At 41.9% G+C, this 26,740-nt stretch overlaps 2 protein-coding genes across 6 annotated transcripts in view; both read right to left on the reverse strand.

Moving 5' to 3' along the window:
• The window catches only part of C2H4orf51 (chromosome 2 C4orf51 homolog), a 41,134-nt gene extending 36,931 nt beyond the window's left edge, over window positions 1-4,203 (reverse strand). Inside the window, exon 1 of the mRNA XM_074377813.1 lies at window positions 4,094-4,203. Within this exon, the coding sequence (XP_074233914.1) occupies window positions 4,094-4,128 (35 nt within the window). The 5' untranslated portion in view covers window positions 4,129-4,203. The remainder of the gene's footprint in view (window positions 1-4,093) is intronic.
• A 19-nt stretch (window positions 4,204-4,222) lies between these two features.
• Window positions 4,223-26,685, reverse strand: MMAA (metabolism of cobalamin associated A). 5 transcript variants are annotated; one of them, XM_074377807.1, is made up of 7 exons: window positions 26,562-26,685; window positions 14,817-15,320; window positions 12,415-12,537; window positions 8,891-9,061; window positions 7,477-7,562; window positions 5,547-5,696; window positions 4,223-4,573 (listed from the first exon to the last, which is right to left on the reverse strand). In XM_074377807.1, the coding sequence occupies exons 2-7, from the start codon at window positions 15,259-15,261 to the stop codon at window positions 4,286-4,288; spliced, it is 1,263 nt and encodes a 420-aa protein (XP_074233908.1). In that variant the 5' UTR covers window positions 15,262-15,320; window positions 26,562-26,685; the 3' UTR covers window positions 4,223-4,285. The 5 variants fall into 5 exon arrangements, with proteins under 5 accessions (XP_074233908.1, XP_074233911.1, XP_010952886.1 ...); XM_074377810.1 differs by having other exon boundaries at window positions 14,817-15,272; window positions 26,562-26,660; XM_010954584.3 differs by lacking the exon at window positions 26,562-26,685 and adding an exon at window positions 26,357-26,547 and having other exon boundaries at window positions 14,817-15,272.
• Window positions 26,686-26,740: the final 55 nt, after the last annotated feature.

The following is a 26,740-nucleotide window of genomic DNA, read 5'->3' on the forward strand; positions in this document are numbered from 1 at the left end:
CCCTAGCCTGATGGACCAGCCGTGAGAGGAGACAGGCAACAACCCTGTGCTCTGGGAACACAGCACTATTTCGGCAACGCAAAAGTTACCCGGTCTGGGACCGTCTAAGCAGGGTGTGTTCTCCTACAGGAATAGCAGCAGCTGAAATAGTGGAGCTGCTGGAAGCCTGGAAGGAGTGAGCCGCACCCAGGAGTTCAGCTCGTTTGTGAACCGGTGAGGAACCTGGGACTTCCAGAAGTACTTGAGGAGAGGACCTATCAGGGGACTGAGATCCCACATGATGTGATGGAATCCTGAGTTCACAAAATTTGGGTGTAAAAGCTAATGCAATTTTATTCGTAAGTAGAGAGTGCTGATCTTTGAATAGTTGGGTTCTTTAGGTAATAAGATCTGACATCTAAATATGAGCCCAATAAATAGCTTTACTGTCATCCTAAGGTGTCTATCTCTTTGTAGAATTCTAATCAGACAATCAAATTGGCCAGGTGGATGTTACACTGCTTTGGTGATGAGGTTGCATGATTTTCCTCTGTGTTAGTTAAAAGCAACATGAATTGAGATGAAGCATTTACACTTGCTGAGAGTAGAATCACTTACTGACTCACACGTGCCCTCACTGCATTCCATCAGGAAGCTGTGGGAGCTAAGCAAAATCGATTGCCCCAAGATTACCACTAGGTATCAAAATTTCAGATAAATATTAATGTACTTTGACTCATATTAGCATAATCTACATTTTACATTACAAAGCTGAATTTTTCTGGAAAAAAAAGCATCTAATATTTTGTGCTTTTGTACCACTCTAATATTTTGTTATTAAACATACCACTAGTGACAGGAAAAGTAAATTTATATAAACCTCACGGGGCAGGAATTATCACCGAATATTCATGTTGAGTGGTTAAAAAAAGTTTATAAATTTAGCAGCCGACAAACCTGAATACTGTGATGAAGAAAAGAAAACCAAATAGGCTAAAGTCTCATTCTGATGATTCTTTTTCAAGGAAATTTCGACTTGCTCATCATTTTCTTAGTCTGAATAACGATGCTAACGTTCAGCAAGCATCCTAACACTAGGTGAGTCACAGTGGTACCCCAAGATGTACCCCTTAGAAGAGGAGAATTCAACTTTACGAGGAGTCTCATGAAGTCTGGTTTGGAAGCATTTGTGTCTCTGGACCCCATGTGATTTCTCAGGCTCCAGGAGCAGTGAAGCTCCAGCCTCTGCACGGATGTGTAATCACAGGAACTGCCTCTCTTCTCCAAGTCCTTGTAGTTTACCAGTTTTTAGCAGAAGCATCATGACTTCTATGATGGCAAGCTGCTGGGTGAGTGAAATGTCAGAATCGTTTTCACTGATTCACCAACAGGTTTTTATCTTTTATTTTTTCTGCATCAGAGACTGAATTACATAAACACTGAGGATCACAGGTATGTTGCTCATTAGCTTTCGTCTTCAGTGTCTACTGGATAATAGCTACAAGAGCTGAGGGAAAGAGGTAAATGGCCATCTTAGAGATGATGAAGAGACAATTCCTCACTAGGTCGCGTTGTGAGAGCTAATGTTAACTGCAGCTGTACCGGTACAAGAAAGTGCAGTCATTCTAATGAAATTTGGTATTGTTTTAGCAAAATGTCTGTCAACTGTGGAGCTCAGTTTGGAACACAGCACATTTTTACCCACCTACAGAAATTAATAGTAATTATGCTTTTGACAAAAGCAAAGCCAATTTCTTTTTCCAGAAAAGAGTTATTCTTTTAAGACAGAGGGAGAGGAACTAATTTAATCCTTACAACAACCCTAAGAGGTAGCAATTATCTATTGTTAAATATTGATACAGCACTATGTCCAGGTAGTGTACGTATATTAATTAACACAGTCCTTTTAACCACTCCGGGTGAACGCTACTGTCAATCCCATTTAATCATGAGGAAACTGAGGCACACACTACATTATGTAGTTTGGCAAAGCTAAAATTAAATGATGCTAATCTGTTTTATAGAACAAAAAGTGTCTACTGTACCATTTCTGACAGTACCTACCAATTATTGAGTGCTAAGCAATTTAAATAAATATCTCATTTAATTATTCCAACAACCCTGTAAAATAGCTATTCTTACCCTAATTTTACAGATGAGGAAACTAGTTCATACGGAGAAGTAACTTGCTCCAAATCATGTGGCTAGTTAGTGACAGAGCTGAGACTTGACCCTTTGGGTATCAAAATCAAAACCTAAGCTTTGACCAGGTCAGGGGTCTGGCATGGTAGAATCACAGGTGAGAAGGAGGATGGCATTTCTGAGCTTAACAAAAGGGTGTATGAATATTTTTTAAAGGCCACAAATATTTTACTCTATTATACAGCTTCCAGTGTAGCAAGTAACAGAAATAAAGGTGAACAATACCCTGGAAACTGGTCTCTGTATCGTAGTCAGTGGTACAACAACAATGTATGGAGCATGAGGGAGGTTTTCTAATGCTTTTATGACTGTACTGCTAACACTGAAAAGCAGTTCAGACCGAGAAGAAACGCGTAGGAAAGTTCAGGGCTAACAAATGCCACCCTTTCTCTACCTGCTTTATAATGCAGTGTGTGCGCCCTCCATGGCTGCTTCCTCTGCACCACAAAGGACAGGTCCGGTACTCCCTGTGATAGCTTACTAAGGGAAATTATGGAATGCCTCCTCTGGAATATTCTAAACAGGTTTTCATCTGATAGAATGGTTTGTTTAATGACGGACCTTTTTGAAATCAGGTGAATTGACTGGATGACCTTCCAAAGTTGTTCCTAAGCCTCAAGTGTGAGGTAGGTATACCAGTAACACAATCCTTTAAAAAAACATAAAGGAGTATTTGCTAAAATAATAACCAAGAAATTTGATTCTACATAGGAAGGTAACAATGAAAGCTGACACACTATAAAATATTCTCAGAATACAACATGTTTGAAATTTCCAGAATGACTTTTCTGCAATGGAGAAATTTTATGTTAGAAACCATTTTATTCAAACCTACATAGTTATAACTACCATCAAACAGTATAAGATATAGTCAAAGAATTAATTAGAGCAGGTGCTTTAAAGACAACCATAAAATATCACAAGGGCCTGATGGCAGTAATAAGACCATGGGAGAACACTGAACCTTTTATAAGGTTTGTACAGCTTCGCGTACTCAGAACTTTAACGTAATAACAGTAGCAGGCAGACTTTGAGTATTTCCCATGTACCATCACGACAGCAAAATGACTGACTGTCCTGCGTTCTCTCATTTATCCTGACCAACCCTATAAAGTTAGTATGTCAATTCCATTTTACCTGGGAGGAAGCTAAAACTTACAAAGGTAAGTTATCTGTCTGAACTCACGCAGCCAGTAAGTGATTGATCTAGGCTGAAAGTTCAAACCCACCAGTCGCAACTCCAGAACCCAAGCTCTTCATCGCCGCACCACGCTTCCTCCAGAGGACAAAACTCATTCCTCACCACCAAGAATAAAGCAGATTTTTAAGATGCTGATGCGAAGTCAAATAGCCAAGGAGGAAGAGAAGCAAAAACCTTTGATAATGTTCAAACGGAATAACCCTTCAGTTGTTCTGACCTCACTTGGGTCTTTTCGGGGCTTACTCCAACCCTGGGGATTAATGGACCATGCTATTTGTGGCCGATTTCCTGGTTCCCTTTGGGCTCTCCTGCGCATCGTTGGGGGTGTCTGCCAATCTAGACAAGTAGGCTTTAAAACTATGTTCACATCCGTACACATTCCAGCCATCTTGGTACTCACATACATGGCCATTTCACAGATTCCTAGAACAGTCTGGCACACTACACGTCAATCATGATTTCTGGCTCTTGGACACAGACACAGTGTGTATTATTCCAGCCTCAGGTAAGACTTAAAAAACGTGGTCACTCTTGCTTATACTTTCTCTGGAAATGCAGAGAACAGAGGATCAAAGCAAGCATTTTAGGTCCATGATCTTTTTCTGTCCTCCTCGGCTTTCTCTGCTCGTGACTGACGAGAAGAAAGTATCCTCCCTATGCCAGGGAGTTAAGAATAGAAAGACATGGAGAGGAGTAACACGCAACAGGTACCTTGTGAATACTGCTGACTGCCTGACCTTTCCCATCCATAGCTATCATTCTTCGACTTTCTGGGCACGGTTCACAAACAAGGAGGCCGAGGGCACCACAAGTGAATTACTGGAAACAGAAGCACACAAGTGACTTTCAATATTAAGGTACTTTATGAAATGATACATAAAACCATTGTGTAGGGTGCATTTCCTAGTCTCTGCTTTTAAAGGCTTTCAACAACAAGTCTGCTGCTAGTCCTGGGGACAGGGATCCACTGAGAACCCTTTCTTCCAGAAGAGGAATCTGCTCCCGGACTGTGGGATGGGTCCTGAAATGTTCTAACACATTTTCCTGAATGAGGTTCCACATCCAAACTTTCTGCTGCCTCTGCCGTTTGGCAATCAGCTCCCCACTGGCAAGCATGACGTCCTGGAACTCTTTCATCTTATCCCACACGTCAGTGATCCCCTCTCCGCTTCTGGCAGAAATGCGAATTACCTACAGGAAAGGGAAAAACCAGAATTTTTTTACTTAAAATGATAGAAAGCACTCTCATGGGGACTCTGGTAGTTAATTCTTACAGTATATGGACAAAATGAGACATCACTGTGTCAAAGTTGATACCCAGAAATATACTAAGGTAACTGATGAGGATTACTAAGTGCAAAGCAGAAATAAGACACGGAGGCAAGGTCAGATTTTTTGTCTCAGAGATTTATTTTGGCTTAGGATTGCTCGAATGATCTTCAGAAGCAACACGGAGGAACCGTGAGAGGGTCACTAGGACGAGAAGGGCAATGCTATGCAGGTTTCCCCGAGGGCTCAGTGCCAGCAAATGAAACCAAGCCCCAGCCCTCTGTCAAAGCTGCCTGATTCAGCAGGTGCTACGAGCTGAGGGCTGGTGCCTGCGTGGACAAGACGACATGCCGGGAGCTGACGGTAAGACACGTCGTCCTTGTTCTCACTATAGTGATTACAGCTTATTCTTTAATCACGTAGTGTCCTCCTGAGGATAAAGTGCTGCCTTAGTACTACTGCATCATTTACTATGGAATTTTCCTTTTTCCCTTACTGAAGATAGCACCCAACGAGCATCATGGGAAGGGCAGTCATCACACCAGAAGCCTTTCCTCTTTTGCTCAAATTCTAATATAGATAATCAAGTCATTAGCTGCTCCATAATCTTAAGGATGGTTCCTTCCAGAATGGATCTGCCATCACTTCCAAATGGCTCCAGTCAAGCCTTAAGCAAGCTAGTCCATCACCTCGCATCTCGTTTTTGACATCCAGTGGTTGAAGGATTATACTTAAAACTGTAACTGCACACTCTGGCTTTGTCATAACTTTTTAAATTATAATCTCATATACAAGCGAAGACTGATTATACATCTAGCCTGGGACTCACATCCTGTCTTCTAACATGCACTGTCCACTTCTAACGTGAAAAACGCAGACGGGACTGCAAGCTCACCTTTGGCCTCCAGACTCCCGAACGCCTGCGGAGTAGTTTCAGGGCGCTCACGTACTCTGCCTGTATCCTTCGGGCTGGCACAATCAAGTCTCCATCAGATTTGGTTATAGCTACCAGGTCTGCCATCTCAATTATACCTCTTTTGATACCCTCGAGAGAAAAAGAGAAGAAAGTGATTTTGTCCAGAACATTTAGTTACAGCAAAAATGGGACACCAGTAAATGCTAAGGTTTTGAACGTCATACACTTTATCAACTAACTTGTTCTCTGCACCTTCCCAAGCCTTGGGTACTAGGAATCACAATCACTTGATAGGAGTTACTCAAAAGCACCGACTCTGAGGACTCTGGAAGTCATCTGTAATCTCTCTTCCAAATTTAGAGACTAACATGTTGAAAAACATTCAGAATTAGAGTAAACGTATCACCTAGACACCACATGACCGAGTGCCAGGAGACAGCTCACACTGTCTCATGATGGCTTCTACTTCTCAGGAGCTAAGACTGCAGGATAAAAAACCATCCATCATTAATTAAGGTGCTTAAAAAGAACACACACCCGTCACTAACATCTGCACTTTCAGAAGCAAAGTCTTTGAAGTTTTCCTTAAACGTACATAGCATTTTTTTTCAGGTTACATTTGAGGGAAAAAGTAACCTGATGGCTAAAAATGCCTCAGTCTCTTCACTTAAATTATGCTGCATGAAAACTCTAGAAAAATCCTAAACTTTATTTGGAAGATTTTGCCGTCTAAAATTAAAATTCCTTTTCAGATATTTTTAAACATAACTTTCAATGATTAAATGTGAACAGTTCATGTTTCTAAATGGTAGCCTCCACAGTCTGCTATCACTATGGTTTTGGAATTATTCAACTGAAAGGGAGGTGTTGTATAATAAAGAATTTGTTTGGTCTCTGAGGTTCCGGGGAGGCCACCTCTAAATCCCTGGAGTTTCCCAGGTGACAGGAGTGTCTTGTCATTCACCATGGGTGCCCAGGGCCATAACTGAGTTTAGACACCAAGGTTTCAGAATAGGGGCTACCACGCCAGAAAAACCCATCTTGTGATTCAAGGGTTGAGCCTGTGAGGCCACGTGATATCAGCTTGACCTCCCCTGGGGAGAAGTAAGGGCTGGAGACTGAGTTCAGTCATGTGGACAGTGATTCAGTCAATCATGCCTACAGAACAAGGCTCCAGTAAGAACTCTGGACGCTGAAGCTTCAGTCTGGAGCCCTTCCAGACCTCTTTGTATGTGGTCTCTTCATTTGGCTGGTCCTGATTTGTATCCTTCACAATAAAACTGCAACTGGCAATGCAGTGCTTGCCTGAGTTCCGAGTCATTCCAGTGAATTATCGAACCTGAGGGGCAGTGGGAACACCCGCGTTGGTAGCCAGTCAGAGGCGCTGGTGGCCTAGGACCCGCTGGGCTTGCTGTGGGTGACTGGGGTGAAGGCAGTCTTGTGTGGGGTGGTGCCCGGACCTGTGAAGGCCGTGCGAACTCCAGGTAGTTAACGCCAGGCTGCACTGCAGGGGGAAAGTAAGAGCCCTGCTTTACAACATACAGACTACGACGGTGGGGTCCCAGTTCAAAACAGCGGACTATCTTACAAGGAGCTTTGGAACCAGCTGATCACAAGCATCCGTGTGACAGTGGTCACTCCTGGCTGGAGCTATGCCTGTATTTTATTCACTCTCATGTTACCGGTGGAAAAGCCAGAGCTGTGTAATTCGCTCAGGGTCACAAATTCTACTACTGAAAGTTGGGGAAAAATGGAGAGAACGTGCCTTTGACTCAGGTCTTTCAGCCCGTGTGAGTGATGTATCTCGCCCTGCACTAATACCAACCTAATTGACAAAAACACAGCATTGGAAATTTGTGATTTCGAGATGTATGCTTTGTGTTTTGGGGGGAAAGGTCAAAATAATTACCTGCAATTCATCGCCTCCTGCTGGTGGCAGCAGTAAAACAAACATGTCCACCATATCAGCAACGGCAAACTCTGACTGACCCACACCTGAAATTTTAATCGCAAGGGTATACAAGGGTATTCTAAAATATGCACCAGAATCTGGCTTTCTCAACAACCCCTCGCCATCACTTCCATTCCAGTTCATTTACTCACGCTCACGATCACACACTCCACCCGATCCCACTTTAAGCACCCCACCTCCGAGCCATGTATTAAATGCCGCTATTTTAGCCATTTAACAAACCTGTCACCCCCCCCCCCCCCCACTGGCCTGTATTCCCGTGTCTCAGTCTCCCTCCTCATTCTCGCTCTTTCTCACTTCCTCGGCCTCCCCTCAGTGGGTGGGCAGCTTCAGCGCCAGGATTCTAATCCTTGGCCATGCCTGGCAATACATGCAGCTTCCCTCCTCCTCATCCTTCTACCCACCCTGCAAACCCCACCATGGGTCCATCCAGCTGTCCGGGTTCTCTCCCCCAAAAACGTGCTGGAGAAACCCCTCTGCTGTGTGGTCACAGGTGCCCACGGTGGCCACCTCTTTCTCTAGTTGGTATGGTCCTCCTCGCCCTTGATTCTCCTACTAGCACCCAGGCAATTTTCCTCCATCCGCCCTTCTATAGACGGTGGAGGGCCTGGTCCCCAGCCCCACCTCTTCACTCCTGCCCTTCACCCTCGTGCTCTAAGTGTCCCAAGCGGACTGCAGTTCTCTGAACAGGCCACGTTCGTTCACTCTCTCCTCTGTGTCTTGGCGAATGCCCTCCAGCCCACACTGTCCTTAAATCCATTCTTCCTTCAAAACTGAGTTCAGTGGTCACCTCCTTCCTCATATCTTCCCTGATTCCCCAAATCTGAGTCCAATTTGTGTCAAAACACGGATCACACAGTAATATAACAGACCGTCTCTCCAGGGGAATGTAAATTCCTAGGGCTTCCTTTTCAGTATTTTCACCGTGTGTAACTAGGAATGTGCAAGGAAGAGAAAGATGAAATAAAACACGGCCCTGTATTCAAGAGGGGTCCAACTGCATTAATTTTCTTAGCGAGCATTGCAGACTTATGACTGTGCTTAAACAAAACAGGTGTTATGTTACAGTGGTGCTCCCGCAGGTCATCCTAATGCTCATAGTTCTCCTCCTGCACTTAAAACACAGCACCTTGTATAAGTTATCCAGACACAGGGCTCATCTTTCCTTTTTTAAGGGTAAGGATTGTAGCCTACACACTCATATCTCCTACAGAGTCTGAGATTTCTTCTATTTAATTACCTCTTTAGTAAATACCTGCTGAATGAACAAATGAAATTAGTTGTCACTCATCCTTATATAGCATTCATTACAGTAGTATTCCATTGTTATAAAGTAGAAAATCACACTCACCTACAGTTTCAATAAGAATGATGTCATAGCCCCCTCCTTCGCACAACAGAATAGCTTCGTTTGTGGTCCTTGTCACACCTCCTAAAGTCCCTCTCGTAGGAGATGGCCTGATGTACGCATTCATATCTCTCGATAACTCGGTCATTCGGGTTTTATCACCCAAGAGTGATCCTAAAACACACGGCTGCGTTTCATAATCATGGAACATCTACGAGAGCTAATTATCAATCAGCCAGCTCTTAGGGGAAGTGTTTTATGACATCTCTCCCAAAACCTCAAAATGAGTTTCATATGATTGAGCTTTTCTCCAACACAGCGTATATAATGACACCAAGTTAATCTCTGTAACGTTTCAAGTCCCTCAAAACTGACAGGGGCTCCCACTGACTAGAGGTTCAGCCTTGCATTGGAGGCCCGGAGAATGCAGTCTACCTGACCTGTCCAAGTCCAGCTTCCACTGACCCCCAAATCATTCTTCTGTTCTAGCCAGGCTGGCTTCTTTACTGTCCTCTTAACATTGTTGTGTTCATGGTTCTCACATGGGGTTGGGTTTTTCCCCCCAGAGGAAATTCAGCAATGTCTAGAGATATTTGAACTTGTCACCCTGGTAGGCAGAGGCCAAGGACACTGCTAAGCATCCTTCAGGGTGCAGGATGGCTGCCCACAGCAAAGACCGCCATTAGTGCCAAGGCTCAGAGACTCTGCTTTAACCTGAGTTCCGCATCTGTAGGGCCGTGTCTTACATATTTTGTACACAGAGTGCTTGCACACAGTAGGCAATTCATGTAACACCTATGGAATAGAACTGGTGATGTTTCAGGGTTTCCTGCAGCATTTTGGCAAACATCAGTCCCTGCAAATTCGAGACGACTGAGAAGCCCTGGAACTAGTGAAATTACCTCTACCTTCTTTCCTTTAGCCCTACGGTAACACGTGAAGGTATATTGCTGGGCCGACCTGAATTTTCATTTTCACTCTGCTTAAGAGCTAATTTTTCCAAAGTTCATGCTAAACACTGAGATGTTCCTTAAAGATATGATCTTTGCCCTTACGATTCCAGGTTAGAGTTCTCAGCGGTTCTAATTCCAGGACTCACACGTACCACGTATCTCCACTACCTTATTTACTGAACATAGAACTTTGTTCTAAAGTAATTTTCTGGGTAAAACCATCTCTGTGTAAGTCAACAATCTGCCAAAGCTACCCTTTAAATTATTATCCTATAGATCCTAACACACCAAACTAAACATTATGAAATTACTCTCCCATATAATTGTCTTTACCAATGAATCCAAAACTGTTGACTGCAGACCCTTAGGGAGGTCTCCAAGCTCCCACGGCAGGGGATCTGTGAACCTAAAGCATGACAAGGACTGGCTGCAGGCTTCTCAAACTTTAATGTAATGCTATTTTTCAAATGTATATACTGTTGCAATGATAAAGTAGAAATGTATACTTAGGGTGTCCTGTTCATCCTTGTGTATTTTTTTTCCTTTCAAAGTCTATGTATTTTTTTTTTTTTACCTGAGAAAGGGGCCCTCATTTTTGGTTTGAGAAAGGTTAGGAATCACATAGCTATGTAACTTTACCTTTTCTTTAATCGAAGTCTAGTTGATTTACAATGTTGTGTTAGTTTCTGGTGTACAGCATAGTGATTCAGTCATACATATACATATTCTGTTTCATATACTTTTTCATTACAGGTTATTACAAGGTATTGAATATAGTTCCCTGTGCTATACAGTAAGACCCTGATGTTTATCTACTTTATATATAGCGGTATGTATCTGCAAACCCCAAAATCCTAATTTATCCCTCCCTACGTCTTTCCCCTTTGATAACCATACATTCGTTTTCTACGTCTGTGAGTCTCTTTCTGTTTTGTAATAAGTTCATTTGTGTCATTTTTTTTAGATTCCACATATAAGTGATCTCATATGATATTTTTCTTTCTCTGTCTGAGTTACTTCACTTAGTATGATGTCTCTAAGTCCATCTATGTTGCTGCAAATGACATTATTATTATTATTTCATTCTTTTTTATGGCTGAATAGTATTCCATTGCATATATATACTACTTCTTCATCCAGTCATCTGTTGATGGACATTTAGGTTGCTTCCATGTCTTGGCTACTGTAAACAGTGCTATAGCTATGTAACTTTCATCAGATTATCTTACGTCACCATTTCTGCTACTGTCATCAAAAGCATTGTTTTCTTTTGCTATTGTAAGTATTCTAGAGTATTATGAAGGTAGTGGAAAAAGCCTTCTCATCTATTTAAAAATGAGGGCCACTATTAAAAAAATTCTTTGCTCAAGTACTTACCTTTAACAAAGTTCTTAGATTATTAATAAGATAATACACTGACATGGATTTAATCTTGAACCTTGTGAATATAAATTTTATTTTACAGATAACTTTTTCATTATAGTGAATCAAATACTGTGAATGTTCTCAGCTAGATTTTTCAATGGGTGATAACAGGAATTGTTGCCTACCTCTCTATTGACCCAAGGGCCCTAAAATACATCATCTTTAGTTTTTAGCTTTAAACCCACAGGATTTAATGCAAAAACTTTCACAAAGCACCCTGTATTTCCCTCTTCATAACACACAATACATGGTAGTGGCCTGTGTTCACTTGTCTGTTCACCTTAAAAGATATAAAGCTCCCTAAGGCCAGGAGGACTGTCTTAATTCACCACAAACAACACAGTACCTTCCTTGCACAAAGCCTTGCCTACAGTAGGCACTGGAATACTTGTAAAGTGAATAACTGTGATGTGAAATGCTTAAATCAGAAAGAAGGGCAAGGGAAGAAAAACCTTTCCTGAGTATTTATAGAGTAAGCTTTATGTGTCCCCTAAGTGACCCTTTGGGGAACTAAGTTTATTCATTTTATCTAGGATGAGCTGCACATTAAACTTTGAGTGACTGCATGACCTCAAATCAGTAACTGCTTAGCACAGTGTACAATGTACTGTGCTAAGTGCTGCCAGGAAGGGCAGGATATCACTCGGTCCCTCTAAGAGCTTTCTGTTCAGCTGAACATATAACAGAAACAGGTGCCAAGTTACATAGGGCACAAAGATTTTTTTTAAGTTTAAGAGAAGAGATATTACAACAATATGAGGAAATCAATGAGTAAGAACCCATTTTCTGAACTGCACAGGGGCTGATGCAGCCAGGAAAAACAACAGGTGGGAAAAGGGGCGGAGCCTGAGGTGGGACAGACAAAAGGCTGACATTTGTTTTTGATTATCTTCATCTTCTGAAACCTGTTCTCCTAGTTCTCTAAGTGACTACTCCTACTCCTGGGCGACCAGTATGCTAACCTACGCTGGACAGCCCAGTGCCCAAACCACCTCCCTTAGCCTCCACGTCACTCCCCCGAGAACTCACTTCCTTCACTCAGCCTGAGGTCAGAAGTCACCTGTCTGTGCAAATTCCCACTAAACTGTAACAGAGAGCCAGCCCCACGAGCCACTGCCCTGCAATTTAAAATGAATCAACACTACTCACCACCGCTAGTACAAGAGGAAGGGTCCACAGCTAGCACAGATAATTTGTGCCCTCTCTCAGTGAGCATTTTTCCAAAATATTCTATAAAGGTTGATTTTCCAGCACCAGGAGGCCCAGATAATCCTATGGAGGAAAGAGACCTTGTAATTTAATGAAATAAACGAAATGAGCACCACGATGAGTTCTATTAAAATATCAGACTAACTTCTATTCCCCCTAATTTATTAAAACCATCACAACTGTAGTTTAACACTTCCTAAAGTGGTAAATGAAAATCTACCTATCTATCTAGTCCCTGAGTAATAAGGACACAGGGAGGAAACAAATTCTGATTTCCATATGTTCACCAAATTCAGGTTTAAAAATTACAAAATGCGATTTGCCTTTTCACTATAATGCGGGTCTTCTGGGGCAGACTGCACTGCCTACGTTGTGAATTGTGCTGAATTTCTACAACATCTGCCCAGCTCCCGTCACGACCAGTAATTATTCCACCCACCCTAATCCTGTACGCCTTGTCTTCCCAGGGGGAAAACAACTCAGTATTCCTGAAACTCCCTAGTGATTGAGAAAATAATTTACTATTTATGAAAGATAATTTTAAAAATCTCACCCATGACGCCAAGAAAATAATATAAACTGAATCTTAAAAAAAAAAAAATTCATGTTAAGAAAGGCAGAAAATTCCCCTCCTTGGCAAGTTAGTAGAGCGTGGCAGGTAAGAGCACAAACTCTAGAGCCGGTCGGCCAGGTATGTTTCTAGCCCTGCCTCTTATGTGCTGTGTAATCTTGGGCAAGTTACTTAACCGTTCTGTACCTGAGCATACTCTGCAATAAAATGGATATAATAGTGCCTATTTCTTCAGGTTGCTGTAAGGAGTAGATGAGTTAATTTTGCAATATGTTTAGAATAGCACACGCATCCAGGAAGAGATATGTATGTTCAATAAAGCCTATAAAACATAAGCACTTAATTGTAATTATAGTCAAAAGTATGTATGGCATATGTAGGCCTGGCTCCTTCCCAAAATTTCCAGGGGAGGTCTCTGTCTTAAACATCTATGTGGGTGCTGAATAAACATTCGGTGCTTTTATTTATCTTGGTGGGAAAATCACTGCAACAAAGACATAGGTGTATCTTGCTTCATAAGGTCAAGATGGCAGAACCAGAAGAGCCCTGCAAATTTATGAGTTGCTAGTTAAGTGTGAGTTGCTGGCTAACTCCATGTATTTCTGGACATTTTCTCTTCAAAGATTCTCTGAATGAAGCCTAGTAAGTGAACACTTTGTCGTAACTGGAATTTCTCTTTGGGAGTATGTTATTTTGTCTGTTCACGATACATAAAGATTATTAACACCCAGTGCAGTACTCTCAAAAAGAGAGTCCCCTGAGTGAGGGCAGGAGAATAAGGGGTGTGAAAAATGTGGATGAGTACAAATATCAGCTAGTTTTAATTTTCAAAATTATCTTTAAAGCATTTAGGCCCTGTTACCCTAAAGACGAGCAGTTTTAGACCCGATGTTGCAAATAAACTGAGATATAAAAGTCTAGTGCAATGCCAGTCCATTTCTTAAGTGTATTTGCTCATTCCTCACACAATTTCTGCACTTCATCCACCACTTCAAGTTGTTTTTAGTGGCTGGGTTGGTTGGAATTACCCAGTTTGCCATCGTGAAAAGTGCTCATTCCACCCAAAACTGACTTGCTAAATTCCTTCTAGTCAAACATATCTAGACCATTCTCTAATGAACAATTTCAAAAACACAGCAAGCTTCTTTGCAATTACAGAAACAGGTCAATTGTTCAAGAAGTCAAGTGAACATCTGATATTTTTAGATCACAAGTGAATATGGTCTTTCCTTTAAAATACATTTTGGTATTAAGATGGTTATGCTTAGAGTCAAGCCATTTCCAGAAACGCTAATAAAAAAGTATCTGAAAGAAGAGAGACTTGCCTCTAGAAAGACTAATGAAACACCTAAGAAGTAGAATTCTGAAATGTGATTAAGGGTAATTATGGTTGATGTAACCACAACAGGGAATTCATGTTAAACTATTAAGCAGAAGTTCTACCGAGAGAAAGGAGTAAACTGGTAAACAGCTCTCCTGTCATGTTCCTATTCTGGGAGCCACAGCAAGATTCCTGCCAAAACAGAAATCTTACATTATTCTCTTAAAATACAGAGCCTTGGTTCAAATGGTCATGGCATTTTCTTTTTTAACGTAACAAGACTAATTTTTGCAAAGAAAAGGCATTTAAAATTCATTTCAAAATTCTGAAGGAAAAACAAATCCCCGTTAGATCACAAACTATTTAGACTTATTTTAAAAGAAGAGAGAGAATCTAGAAAAATATTCACTAGGCAGACCTAAAAAAAAAAAAAAAAAACAACGAACTGACCCACTCGAAATGCCAGTGGCTTCCCTTTATTTAACCTTTCTTGCTCTCTGAGGTGGACTAGTACTTTCTGAAGAAGCACCTGGGCTAACTCTTTTTTCCTGGTGTGAGTTGATTCTATAAGAGTTATGGCCTCGGCTAAGCAGGCCCTTTGCCCTTGGATTAAACCAGTATAGAGTTTATCCACAAATCTTTGTTCTTTATCAGAAAATCCATCTGGATGTTCCTTTACGGTTGTCTGTAGGCACAGTTTTCTCTTTAAGCCATCCGACAGCAGCATCCACGTTGTACAATGGCGTCCAAGAGAACTGAGTGGCCTGGCACATGGGATTCCTGATCCGAGATGAGTACTCGAGTGAAAGATGCAGTGGTGACGTCGGAAAGGTGCTCTTAAGAGGCCTTTTAGGAAGTGCTGGGGAGGATGCTGGAGCAGCATGGGAATGTTCATTTTGTCTGTAACTGGAGAAAACACTGGATTTTTTTGGGTTCAATGTGATTTGTGACTCCCTAAAAGAAAGGAAAACACATTTTTGCCAGTTCAACATACAACTAAGTTTCTGAAGTAATAAAACCGTAAGCTTAGTGTTTTCCCGAGATTCTAAACCACACGTAATCAGGGTTTTTGGTAGTCCCAATGTGTGAGAGTTTCTTACCAAACCTGACAGAGAAGACTCCCTCCTTGTCCATAGTTAACATTCAGATTAACCCAAATCGTGAAATTTTTGCTCTGCTGTGAAGTGCAGCTAAAGTTAAGTGCACAGTAAAATCTTCTAACCAAAACCAACACAAAAACCAAAACCAAAACCAATATAACAAAACAAACAAAGTAAAATCCCAAACCATCAGGGTAGAAATTTCGCGTCATGCTTATTCTCTTCTGTCTGTGGACATTACATTCACTGTAACAATTTCCTCAGATCAAATATGCCCTATTCTGAAGCTCATTCAAAAGTTTAAAAAAAAAAATCCCTCTGATGTTGGCCTTTTATTCATTCTCCACAAAAGAAAGGTGATTAGTAATGCAGGTGTTGAGGCGTAAGTTTAGATCCACCTGTGTGTTCAACAGACTCATCTGGAACACAGACATAGGTGAAGCGTGGCCTAACATAAGCACACAAACCACCATCACCACCACCGCCCCAAGCCCTCACGCAAAATGAACTGTGAGGACTGTTGGGTCCAGCTCAGTGTATCTCAAAGTCAGATATCGCCCGGGTGCTTACTAAAAGGGCATATTCCCAGGCCCAGGAATCAGAATCTCTGAGGGCAAGTACAGTCCAGTTTGAACCACTGTGGAATGGGATGCGGGTCCTTTCCTTACATTCACTGATCTTCTCCACTTCAAACTGTATTAGACAATGAAAGCTGACGGGGTCCTCTGGGAGTCAGAGGGGTGCTGAGCTCACAAGGCATGGCCACTCTGAGTCTCCGCCACTTAAGCCATAATGACCTTGGGCGAGTTATTTAACCACCCTGTGCCTTGGCCTCCTCTGAGTTAAGAGAACAGGTAAGAGACTAGGACAGCTGTGAGAAAAGATGTGTTAATTCATATAAAAAGCCTGGGACGGTAACCAGAGTAGAGTAGGAGCTCAGTAAATACGAGCTTTTCTTCCTACGATGCCAGTTTATAAAACTTCAGTAAAAAATCAGATCACAGACCTAGCTTCCAATGGCAAACTAAAATTTACAGACAAATAATACATATAACCTACCAAGTCTGTGTTTATGATTATTGGAAAATTCTGGTTTTCAAGTACCTTGTAGCACAATGAAATAAATTACCTTAGTGCTCCAAAATACCTCTTAAATTGTATTCCAAGGCCAGCACAAAATTAACTTTAGCTAAGTAAGTCTATTAGGAAAAAGAAAAAATGTTCTAAGATTTTTTGTTGTTGTTGTTAGAACTATAACTGCTCATCATTTTTCAATTTTGGGGGGCGGTGGGGGTCATTATGACCTCTATCTATATAAAATTCGTCTTATTCTAAAAGGACAATTTATTTGCAAATGTTTCTAAAAAACAGTTTAAAAACATCCATTACCACCCTTCACACAAACACACAAAAAGACATTCAAAACAAACAAGCAAACAAAAGAGGCGCTCTATTCTGGAAGATCTCGTTGGATACCATCTTCGAACACACTTCTCATCCACACCGTCACCACTGGCCACCAGGCTGGAAGCTCATGGGGAAGGCTATTTCCTGAGCATGTTCCACTTCCCAGGTCCCAGGGCTGCAAGAGTAACAGTGGTGACAATGCTTTCTGACGGTGATGACAATGATACTAAGTTCCAGTCACTGTACTGTAAACATCTGCATGAGTTTCCTTTTTTAATTTTTTTTGTTGGGGAGGGAGGTAATTAGGTTTATTTATTTCTTTTATTTAATGGAGGCACTGGGGATTGAACCCAGGACCTCATGCATGCTGAGCATGCGCTCTACCACTGAGCTCTACCCTCCCCCCATGTTAGTTTTCTATGGCTGCTGTGACAAATCACAACAAACTTGGTCGATTAAAACAACCACACACTTGGTGGATTAAAACAGAAACATATCCTCTCAGGGTTCTGAAGGCTGGGGGTCAGAAATCAAACTGTAAGCAGGGCAGCACTCCCTCTGAAGACTCTGGGAGAGGATCCTTCCCTGCCCCTCCCAGCTTCTGGGGGCACAGGGGCTCCTCGGCTCAGGGCTGCATAACTCCCATCTCTGCCTCCTGGCCCTGGCCTACTCTTCTCTTTGTGCCTCTCCTTGGTGTGGACATTTGTCGTTGAATTGGGCTCATTCAGATAATCCAAGATGATCTCATCTCAAGATCCTTAATTACATCTGCAGAGACCCTTTTTCCAAATAAAGTCACATTCGCAAATTCCAGGGATTATGACATGAACATATCTTTTTGGAGGTCATCATCCAATCCACTACACCATCTTAGGTGGACTGCCTCATTATCTTACCCTAAATAACATAATCCAGCATGTCAACAGCTCACAGAATAATAAACACCATGTGCAAAGAAAGAACCATGTGCCGTGGGGACAGACAAGATTACAGAAACTAAGTCTCCTGGGGGAGTAGAAGGTTCAAGTTATGGGGGAGTTGATGTCAGGGCTGGGTCTGAAAGGCTGAACAAAGCTGAAGAAAGATGAGGTGGGTTTTCTAGGCTGAGGACACACTTGTATAGAGGCTGAGTTGAGACTTGGTCTCTCCCTGCCAATCAGAGAAGATTGAGAAATTCAGTGAGGCAGAAACCTGGCGCATATCCATGGAACTAGTGACAGGAAATGAGGCCGGGATCAGGATGTACGCTGAGGCTAAGGGAATAGATGCTGTCTTGCTGGCAGTGGAGAAACGACAGAGATCTTCACAGAGGCAAGTGACCTGATCAACTTCGGTCCTGGGGAGATAACACGAGGAGCAGTGCCGAGAAGCCAAGAGTGATCAGACCCTGGTGACACCCAGCCCAGCTGACAAAACCCCAGCAAAGACCCAAAGGACGCGGTGAGGACCAGGACCAAGACAAGGCATTAAGAAACGGGAAAGAGAACTTAAGTTCAAGACCCTCTTGTCCATGTTAAGGATGCTCAAACCTTGGCATGGAGCCTGGCATGTTGCAATTATTCCCCCAAAATACTAACCTGCACTTATTTTATTGACTCAGGACTTTATGAACCATTTTCAAATACTTTATGTCATTTTACCCCCCCAGAAAATTCCATGAGGACAACTGGACAGTTATTATTATTCTCATTTAATAAGGGGAAACCAAGAGTGAGTTAGATGACTACAGTCAGAGCCAGGGGCAGGGCCAGGACTCAGATCTATTACCTCTTGGTGGCATTTTTTTCTTAATAAATTGTTTCAGAATAAAGGAGCAGTCATTCCTCTAGCTAAAAGAGAAACAGATATTAGTAACTGGTCCTCCCAGAGCAGTAAGAAGCAGTGATGGTGGCAGCATTAAGAGCCAAAGAACTGAGAAAGAGGAAATGTTGACCAGGACACAGAACATTCTGATTACTAACCTAGTCCTTTTCTCCCTCAGGGGAGATGTTATCACATGTAGCCTAAGAAAAAATGAGAATTACTTAAAATATGCCCTTTAATTAAGTCTTACCATGACTACCTCTTGTTATCCAACAAAGCTATGTTCAAAAAAAGAGCAAAGTAATATATTGAGAAAGGAGAGAGAAACAAGGTTATAAAACATTCGTTCAACAAATATTTGAGCATTTACTCTGTGCCACATGATAGTCTAGCACTGGGGATGCAATGATGATCAAATTGAACAAAAGTTCTTGCCCCCATGGAGCTAACATCCTAGTAAAGGAAGACAGACACCAGACATGTAAATAAGGAGGCCAGTGTGGCTGGACGTGAATGAGCAAGAAGGAAAGTGTGAGAGAGAAGGCCAGAGAGGGGAACAGACAGAGGGCCTTAGAGAGGACTGGAAGGACTGACTGTGAGTGAGATGGGCAGCCATGGGACAGAGGAGAACCTGATGGACTTCTGTTTTAGAGGGATCTTGTGGGATACAAGAACAGAAATGGGGAGAGCAGCTAAGAGATTACTGCAATAATGCAGATGAGAGATGATAATGACTCGGATTGGGGAGGGGGGTAGTATTAGATCAGATTCTGGATGAATTCTGGAGGACCTGCTAATAAACGAGATGTGAGTTGTATCCTGAGCCACGGTCGAGATGGAGCTGCCCTTTAATGAGCGGGGGAAGACTGTGGGAGGTGAGGTCTGAGGTAAGGTCGGGCATTTAGTTTCAGACACATTAAGCTTAAGAGGCCTACTAAATATTCAAGTGGGATCTGGAGTAGGCAGTTGCATTTATCAGTCTCAGGAAGAGGTCAGAGTTGACGTATACATTTGAGAATCACCGGTGTTCAGGTGTCATTTAAATCCAAGAGACCAAATGAGATTACCAAAGGAGCACCTGGAGATAAAGAGGGCTGACTCCATTTTTCATAAAATTTTACACACACACCCGGAAGGAATACATTTGTGAAAGTGTTAACTTTGTCTATGGATGAGTGATATTATGGTGCTTATACATTGTGCTTTGGCTGATCATTCTTTTTCTGATTTTTAAAAAGCATCATATGTTACTGTGGTAGGCAGATTTATGGCCCCACGAAGATGTCCACATCCTAACCCTTGGAACCTGTGAATATGTTATGTTACATGGCAGAGGGGAATTAAAAGTTGCAGATGGAATTAAGGTTGCTAATCAGCTGACCTTAAGGTAAAAGGAGTATCCTGGATTATGCAGGTGGACCCAATGTCATTAGCAAGGTCCTTTATAATGGGAGAGGGAGGTGGCAAAGAAGAGCAGAGTGATGCCAGGCGAGGAGGACTCAATCCACCCTTGCTGGCTTTGAAGAAGGAGTAAAAGGGCCGTGAGCTACGGAGTGCAGGCAGCCTGTAAAAGCTGCAAAAGACAACAAAATGGATTGTCCCCGAGAGCTGCCAGGATTGAAGGAAGTGCCACTGATGGTTTGATTTTAGCCCAGAGAGACCCATGTCAGACTTCAGATCTCCAGAACTATGAGAATAACTGTATGTGGTTTTAAGCCACTGAGTTGTGGTAATTTGCTATAGCAGCAAAACCAATATAGTTGCTATAGTTAAAAAAAAAAACTTTTTAAAGATGAAATTTGGAATTTTTATAATTTTAATGAGAGATATCTAATACCTATTCATGATTTAATTTTTATCTTTGCTATAACCAGTAACTTGCTTCCTTCTGCATTTACATTTCCTCATAATATGAGAAGCAAATATTTAATTTAACCAGTTATCAAACCATCAGCATTACATCCGATTGTATTTATGTGTCAATTTCTATACTAGGCATAAAATTAACATACATACTCAAAAAGCCTAGTAAAATTATTTGCAAGGTGAAAAAAGTGATAGTCATGTTTCAGCTAGGCTTCTATTCACAGAGACGTCTATCAGAATCACCATATTAAGATTTGAAGTTCAACAACGCTCTGAAATAATGTGGTGCACATGGGCTAGTAACCATTTTTGAGCATGGCAGATTTTTAAAAAACCGTCTATATGCTATAATAAAAACTAGGTGTCTGGAATGCATATCTTCCACTTTTTGCCTGACAAACATCTGCTCAGTTCAAATATCACCTCTTCTAAGACACATCTTCCCCTGCTTTTCCCAGGCAGTCAACTCTTTCTAACTTCAGTGCTCCTCAGCCTTTTGTTCACATCTCAGGCAGAGTGCTTGTCTTCTTATTCTCTAATTTCTCTATTTATAGACCTCTCCTTCCCCTCAATTCTCCTCCCTCACCGCAGCTGACGATCCTCCCAGAGAAAGGACAACTCCTTATTCTGTATTTCCTTAGTATCCATCTAGCACAGTGCTTGGCACATGGCAACCTCGTAATAATCATTTTTTAAGGTTCATGAGTAGATATTCCATGTACTTTATGTTGATCTAATATACTAAAAAAAAAAAAAAGTTTGAATAACAGTCTCAACCTGTGTGACCTGAGGATCTTTACTAAAAACATCCTGTCTTCTAAGTTCCCTGTTTTGAATCAAGGCCACTTTTGACATCTAACTAATCTTCCAAAACAGAAAAACCTAAAGATAGGTTTGTCAGGAATCAAAGCCCAGTAACAAGAGCATTAGCAGATGAAAATAATGTCCACTTCTAATAATGCAAGCAAACAGCATTCCCTAAATAAATGAGATAATTAAAACAGTCTAATAAATAGTATATAGATTTTGTGCTAACATTCAGAATAGTGATTTTGTGCAACAATTTAATTACAGTCTTTCTCAGAAGATCCATGCCAACTATCTGACAAGCTTTTGATTTACACTGCAGGGTTTATCACAATTTGGGTCTGCAAAGTTCCCTGCCCTTTGATGCCAGCAGAATTCTTAAAAGGTCTTTAAATGAAAAGAGCCAGGAAAAGCATACCATTTTACAACATTCTTTTGCCAAATCAAAAAAGCTACCCAGATGTATATAATTCTAGGACATTATACCTTCAATCTCTCCCAGAGGGCTGATTTTCTTGGTGTCCCCAAACCCTCTGGACCAATGAATGGCAGAGCAGTGGCTGCTACGTTTCACTGGATGTTTACTATGTGTGAGCCATTTGTGCGTGCATTTCCTCAGCTAAGCCCCACGACAGTAGATGAGATTCTATTTTATAGGTGAGGCTCCTAAGGTTAGGTTGATTGTGGCAGAACTTTGGAAAAACTATAGATTTCATAAATCCCGATTTGTATGGTGCTGACTCTAGACTGTCATATAAAGAGGAGTGGTGTCATGTCACATTAAAGGGACACCAAATGACCCTTCACATTTGAGTATGGAGTGATTATGGCAGGCTGTTTATCTGTGTTTTGTTTCTCTCTCTCGCTCTTTTTTTTTTTACTTAGGCCAGAATGAAAAATGAGTTTACATTTTCTGTGCAAACCTTATGAGTAGGAGCTCCCGATAATGTATTAAGTGACAGAACAGACCAAATTTCTAAAATTTTTAAATTTTTTTTTGCTCCACAGAATAATTCACACCTGATAACTGAGCACATAATAGACTTAAACCCATTAATTTAATCAACCAGATTTTAAAGGAGTCCACAAAATTTTACAAAGCCAATATAACTCAGCCTTGTATGAGCATCTTTCTGCCCTTATTTACATGTCACAGGCAGAACAAAGTCGAACAGGGTGGCAAAATCCTGCAGGTGGGGAGAAGGCCTTCCCACCTGCTCATGTAACTAAGCACCTTTTCCTGCTTTCTTATGGAATGAAAGCAACGAACTTAGCCAAGAATTAACTCAAGCTGTTTCTGTGAATTGGTTCCATCCTACAATTTTTAGCTAAGCACTACCAAAATAAGAGAAATTTTGCAGTATTTACAACACACAGTCAGATGCCTCAAAGCACTGCCATTCCTAATAAACCAGAATGTCAACTTACTTATAAATAATGAAAACCAGCAAGAGCACAAATATGCTGATACAGGTTGCTGAGCGCACCCCTCCCCCGCAAGGTTCCTGTGGACAGCAGCATTTTAAGATGCTCGTTTTCCACACTTGTTTTCCTCCAAAATATCTTCCATATCCATTCCATTCTCTCCACCATCAGGCCCACATTGCTCCACTCTAACAGCTTTCAAACTTTGATAGAAGTCCATAGGAAGAAATACACTTACATCAGTCAACACAGAGGTACATAACTGAAACAAACGTTTCACAAAACATTATTTACCCCGATTGCATGTGATATACTCTAATACTCTTTTCTACTTTTTCTTAAAATGCAGATTGCAATCTACCAATGGGCACAATCTTAAGTCTGAAATACCCCAGTCTACTACAGCCATTATTAATTCATCTTCCATACTACCACTTATCCTCATAAAATCTGACTGTATTATGCCACTGATTAAAATACTTTAAAAGTTCCCTCTGCCTTATCTGTTAAAAACATTTTTTTCCTGTGATTCAGCCATTCATTCATGTAGCAACTATTTATTGAGAATCTATTTCATACTAGGCCTTCTGCTAGGCCTTGGAATACATCGGTATATGGGTCCAAACTGGCTCCTAACATCATGAACGTTACAATCCAGCCAAGACAGTCATTGCATAAATACTTCATACTCTTCATGAGTGCTCTTATGAGCTGCTCCAACTTAACTGATCTCCCTCCTCCACTTGCACCATACTGCTGTAACCACTCTGATCTGCACACGGGTCCTGGAAAAGCCTGTACTCTTTATACCTCCTGGCCGTGGTCCCTGATGTTTCTTCTGATTGGAATTCCTTAACCATCTCACATATTCCTCCTCAGCCTTCGAGAATCAACTCAAGAGTCTCCTCCTCCATCAACAGTTCCCTGGCCTCCTTTCCACACCCCTTTAGTCGTCATTTCTATCTCCATTCATCGTGTACTGGTCACATCCCTCTATTACAGTGCAGATCACGTTGTTTTGTGACCATTTTTTAAGATGTCAGTCTTGCCTAGACTGAATTATCGCTCTATCCACAGCGTAGTTTATTGCTCACAGAATAAATGAATGAATATCTGCTGCAATTCTGTATGGGTCAATAACTCCATTACGCTGATTACTTGGCTAATGAATGTTTGAAAACTTAAAATTTTTATAGAGTTTACAGTGTAAATATATTTTTAGAACTTCCTTCTTTAAAGTCTGATTTCAATATATGGATGTTTTCCTTCATTAAAAATTTGCTCAGCAGCAGCCAATCTGACTTGGGATATTTGTCTTGAAATTGATCCAATGAATATTCTCAATTTCAATAACTGCCCTGGCAAGAAAAAGCATTCAGGATTTCCAAAATCAATGTCAGGTCAGCGCCTGCGGTACAGCACAGTTCACGCAGGCAAAGCAGAGTTACACCGTGTGTTCCTGTTTCTCAATGCCACTTTTGATGTGACGATAGGCTGACAGATGCCATTAATCTGTTTACCATCTCCCACTACCCTTACAGAAGGCTTTACTTTCTCCTTTTCAAATAATTTCAGGAAATTCTGGGGGAACAGAATGACTTTTTAAACAAGGCACTTTGAAATAGGTCATTGTTATGTAAGTGCAATACAGAACACATACTGAAGTTCTAAAGTTCCTTGTCCACTTTACCTTTTATCACTTCCCCAGTTAAGACTCAAGATTTCCCCACTTCCACTTTTAGGTTTCAGTCTTCTTGGGAAGCCTTTTTCTAAATTCCATCACCATTAAATGTTCTGATTCATTTCCACTGCTAGAATCCTAGTTCAAATCTGAACCAGTCTTAAGGAGCTTTGAGACTAGCTATAGGACCTGGGCAATCTCTACTACTCTCCATTTCATGAAAATACTTAAGACCTACATCTCAGGTCATAGGAAGTATGAAATGAAAATAGTGTGCGTGAGGGGCTGGCATCAAGCAGGTGCTTACCAACTGCAAGGAACCTTCTTTTCTCTCTCTCTCCCCTCCCCAATCCTCCATCTTGGACGTCACAGCAAGACTCACACTGAGCCATGAATGTGATCTCCTCACTAATCCACACCAAATTCCATCAATAGTTTCCCACACCCTAGGACAGTGGTTCTCAAAGTGTGGTCCCCAGACCCGCAGCACCTGTATCAACTGGGAACTGATGAGAAAAACTCAGACCCCACCCAAGACCTCCCACTTGGCCCCCACTCAGGAGGTGGGGGCCAAGCCTGCCACTGTTTCGAAAGCCTGCCAGGTGATTATGACGTATGCACAAATGTATGAACCACTGCCCAAGGAGACAGACTGGTACCGAAGGGTTTCCCAAAGCAATTTTTTCCCACTTAGCTGCACTTGCCCTTTCCAGACCTCTCCTAGGAAAGTTTACTCATTATCTTCCACACCTGCTCGTTACTTTTCCAACTGAGATTTTCACTCACTTGATACATCCTTTTCGCTCCATGACACCTCTCCTATTCAGTCCAGCTTAAATCCCACTGTTTTCTTAAATCCCTTCCTATCGGTTTCTGGAAACTTTTTCCTCTTTTAACTCTATTTCTGAGTACTCAGGTGATCTGCAGAGGTCACAAACTGGCTGTTCCTGGCCCACAGAGTGTGAGTGCATAACTGAATTGGCTGCCAATAACATTAAAAATCTAGAAAAATAGCAAAAATACAGGTTTTTAGCCTGTGTTGGAGAAAATCAGATCTATGTATGAGGGACCCACATTCCCACATGGCAACAATCAGCTGAGGGGCAAATGTCTCAAGCACTCACCGGCACTTTCCGTGCCAAATACAGGTTTTTACACATCTTCAAATATCTCAAGCTCTAACTTACATACCTTATGGTTACATAACTTCACTTTGTTTTGTCTCTCCTTATAGAATAGAACAGAAAACAGCCCTTATCTGAACTGTCCTAGTCTTTTTTCTTATTACCTTGAACACAAAACAATATGAACTCCTTCTATATAAAAGAATATTCTGAACATTGTGGACCCCAAAATGATGAGCAATCCACACAGGGTTTCAGGAAACTTTCGGTTCTGTACCAACCTGTAAAAGCTATAGTAGTGTTTGTTTTCCAAAATATATGTATTAGGGCACTTCTCTTCAGGTAATTAAATAAGACTTTGTTTAGGCCATTTTGGTTTAGGTTGTCCTTCATTTTCTAATCAGAAATAGAAATTTATTTGAATCCAGTATGTCTGCTGGAAGAGACCTAGCCCATACCTGGCACAGTAGCTCACAGAACCTAGATGCTGTTTGGGACTTTCAGTTTGAACCCTAGTTTTATAGCGTGGGTTTTATTCCATAAAAGATGAGTTTTAATTTCACTAGGGTGGTAGTAGCTAACACTGGACTATCCTTCCTTTTTCCGATACATCCTCTGGTTAATCATTCAGCAGGTTTGGCAGCGATAAAGAGACCAGCCACCTTAACAAAACTGCCTTACTGTGGCACAACGGTAAACTCATAAACCTGTCCAAAATGATGAAATTTTTAAAACGCTGTTTACAGAGAATTTCCTTTACAGACAAATCACACTGACCTTCTCTTTGAACCCACTTTGCCGACGCCTGCTTGTCCACACATTTCCCGCACTCTCATCATCTAACTCAATATTCTCCTCTTCCTTCCCCTACCCCAGGTCCTCCAGGGGGCGCCCCCGACGCTGAGGCCGGACCCCAAGCGGCCTGAGCCGGTAGCCGGGCCGCGACTCCGGGCGCCCCGCGCACCCCCCACCCCATACTCACCCTCCCGAGGCCACGGAAGTGCCGCCCCTTCCGCCTGGCCAGTTCACCCCGCCCCGCGTCGGCCGGCGCGCAGGCGCAGCGACCATCGCCGGTGCGTGGAGCCCGGGAGGGGCCGGGGGCCGGGTGGCGGCGCGGGGCGTGGCCGGGGTCCCGGCGGACGTGGCCGCGGGATTCCGGCG

Source organism: Camelus bactrianus, chromosome 2 (assembly GCF_048773025.1).
Source record: "Camelus bactrianus isolate YW-2024 breed Bactrian camel chromosome 2, ASM4877302v1, whole genome shotgun sequence".
In the NCBI taxonomy this organism is placed as follows: Eukaryota; Metazoa; Chordata; class Mammalia; order Artiodactyla; family Camelidae; genus Camelus; species Camelus bactrianus.

What these genes read in the sequence shown, in the direction of transcription:
- MMAA (XM_074377803.1), bottom strand. Translation starts at nt 16,964, where the DNA reads ATGAGAAGTGTGTTCGAAGATG. An exon ending in TTCCTCTTGTACTAGCGGTG is followed by an intron (nt 9,062 to 12,414) that starts GTGAGTAGTGTT and finishes CGTGTGTTTTAG; the next exon opens with GATCACTCTTGGGTGATAAA. An exon ending in CGGGAGTCTGGAGGCCAAAG is followed by an intron (nt 4,574 to 5,546) that starts GTGAGCTTGCAG and finishes CCTTTCCTGTAG; the next exon opens with GTAATTCGCATTTCTGCCAG.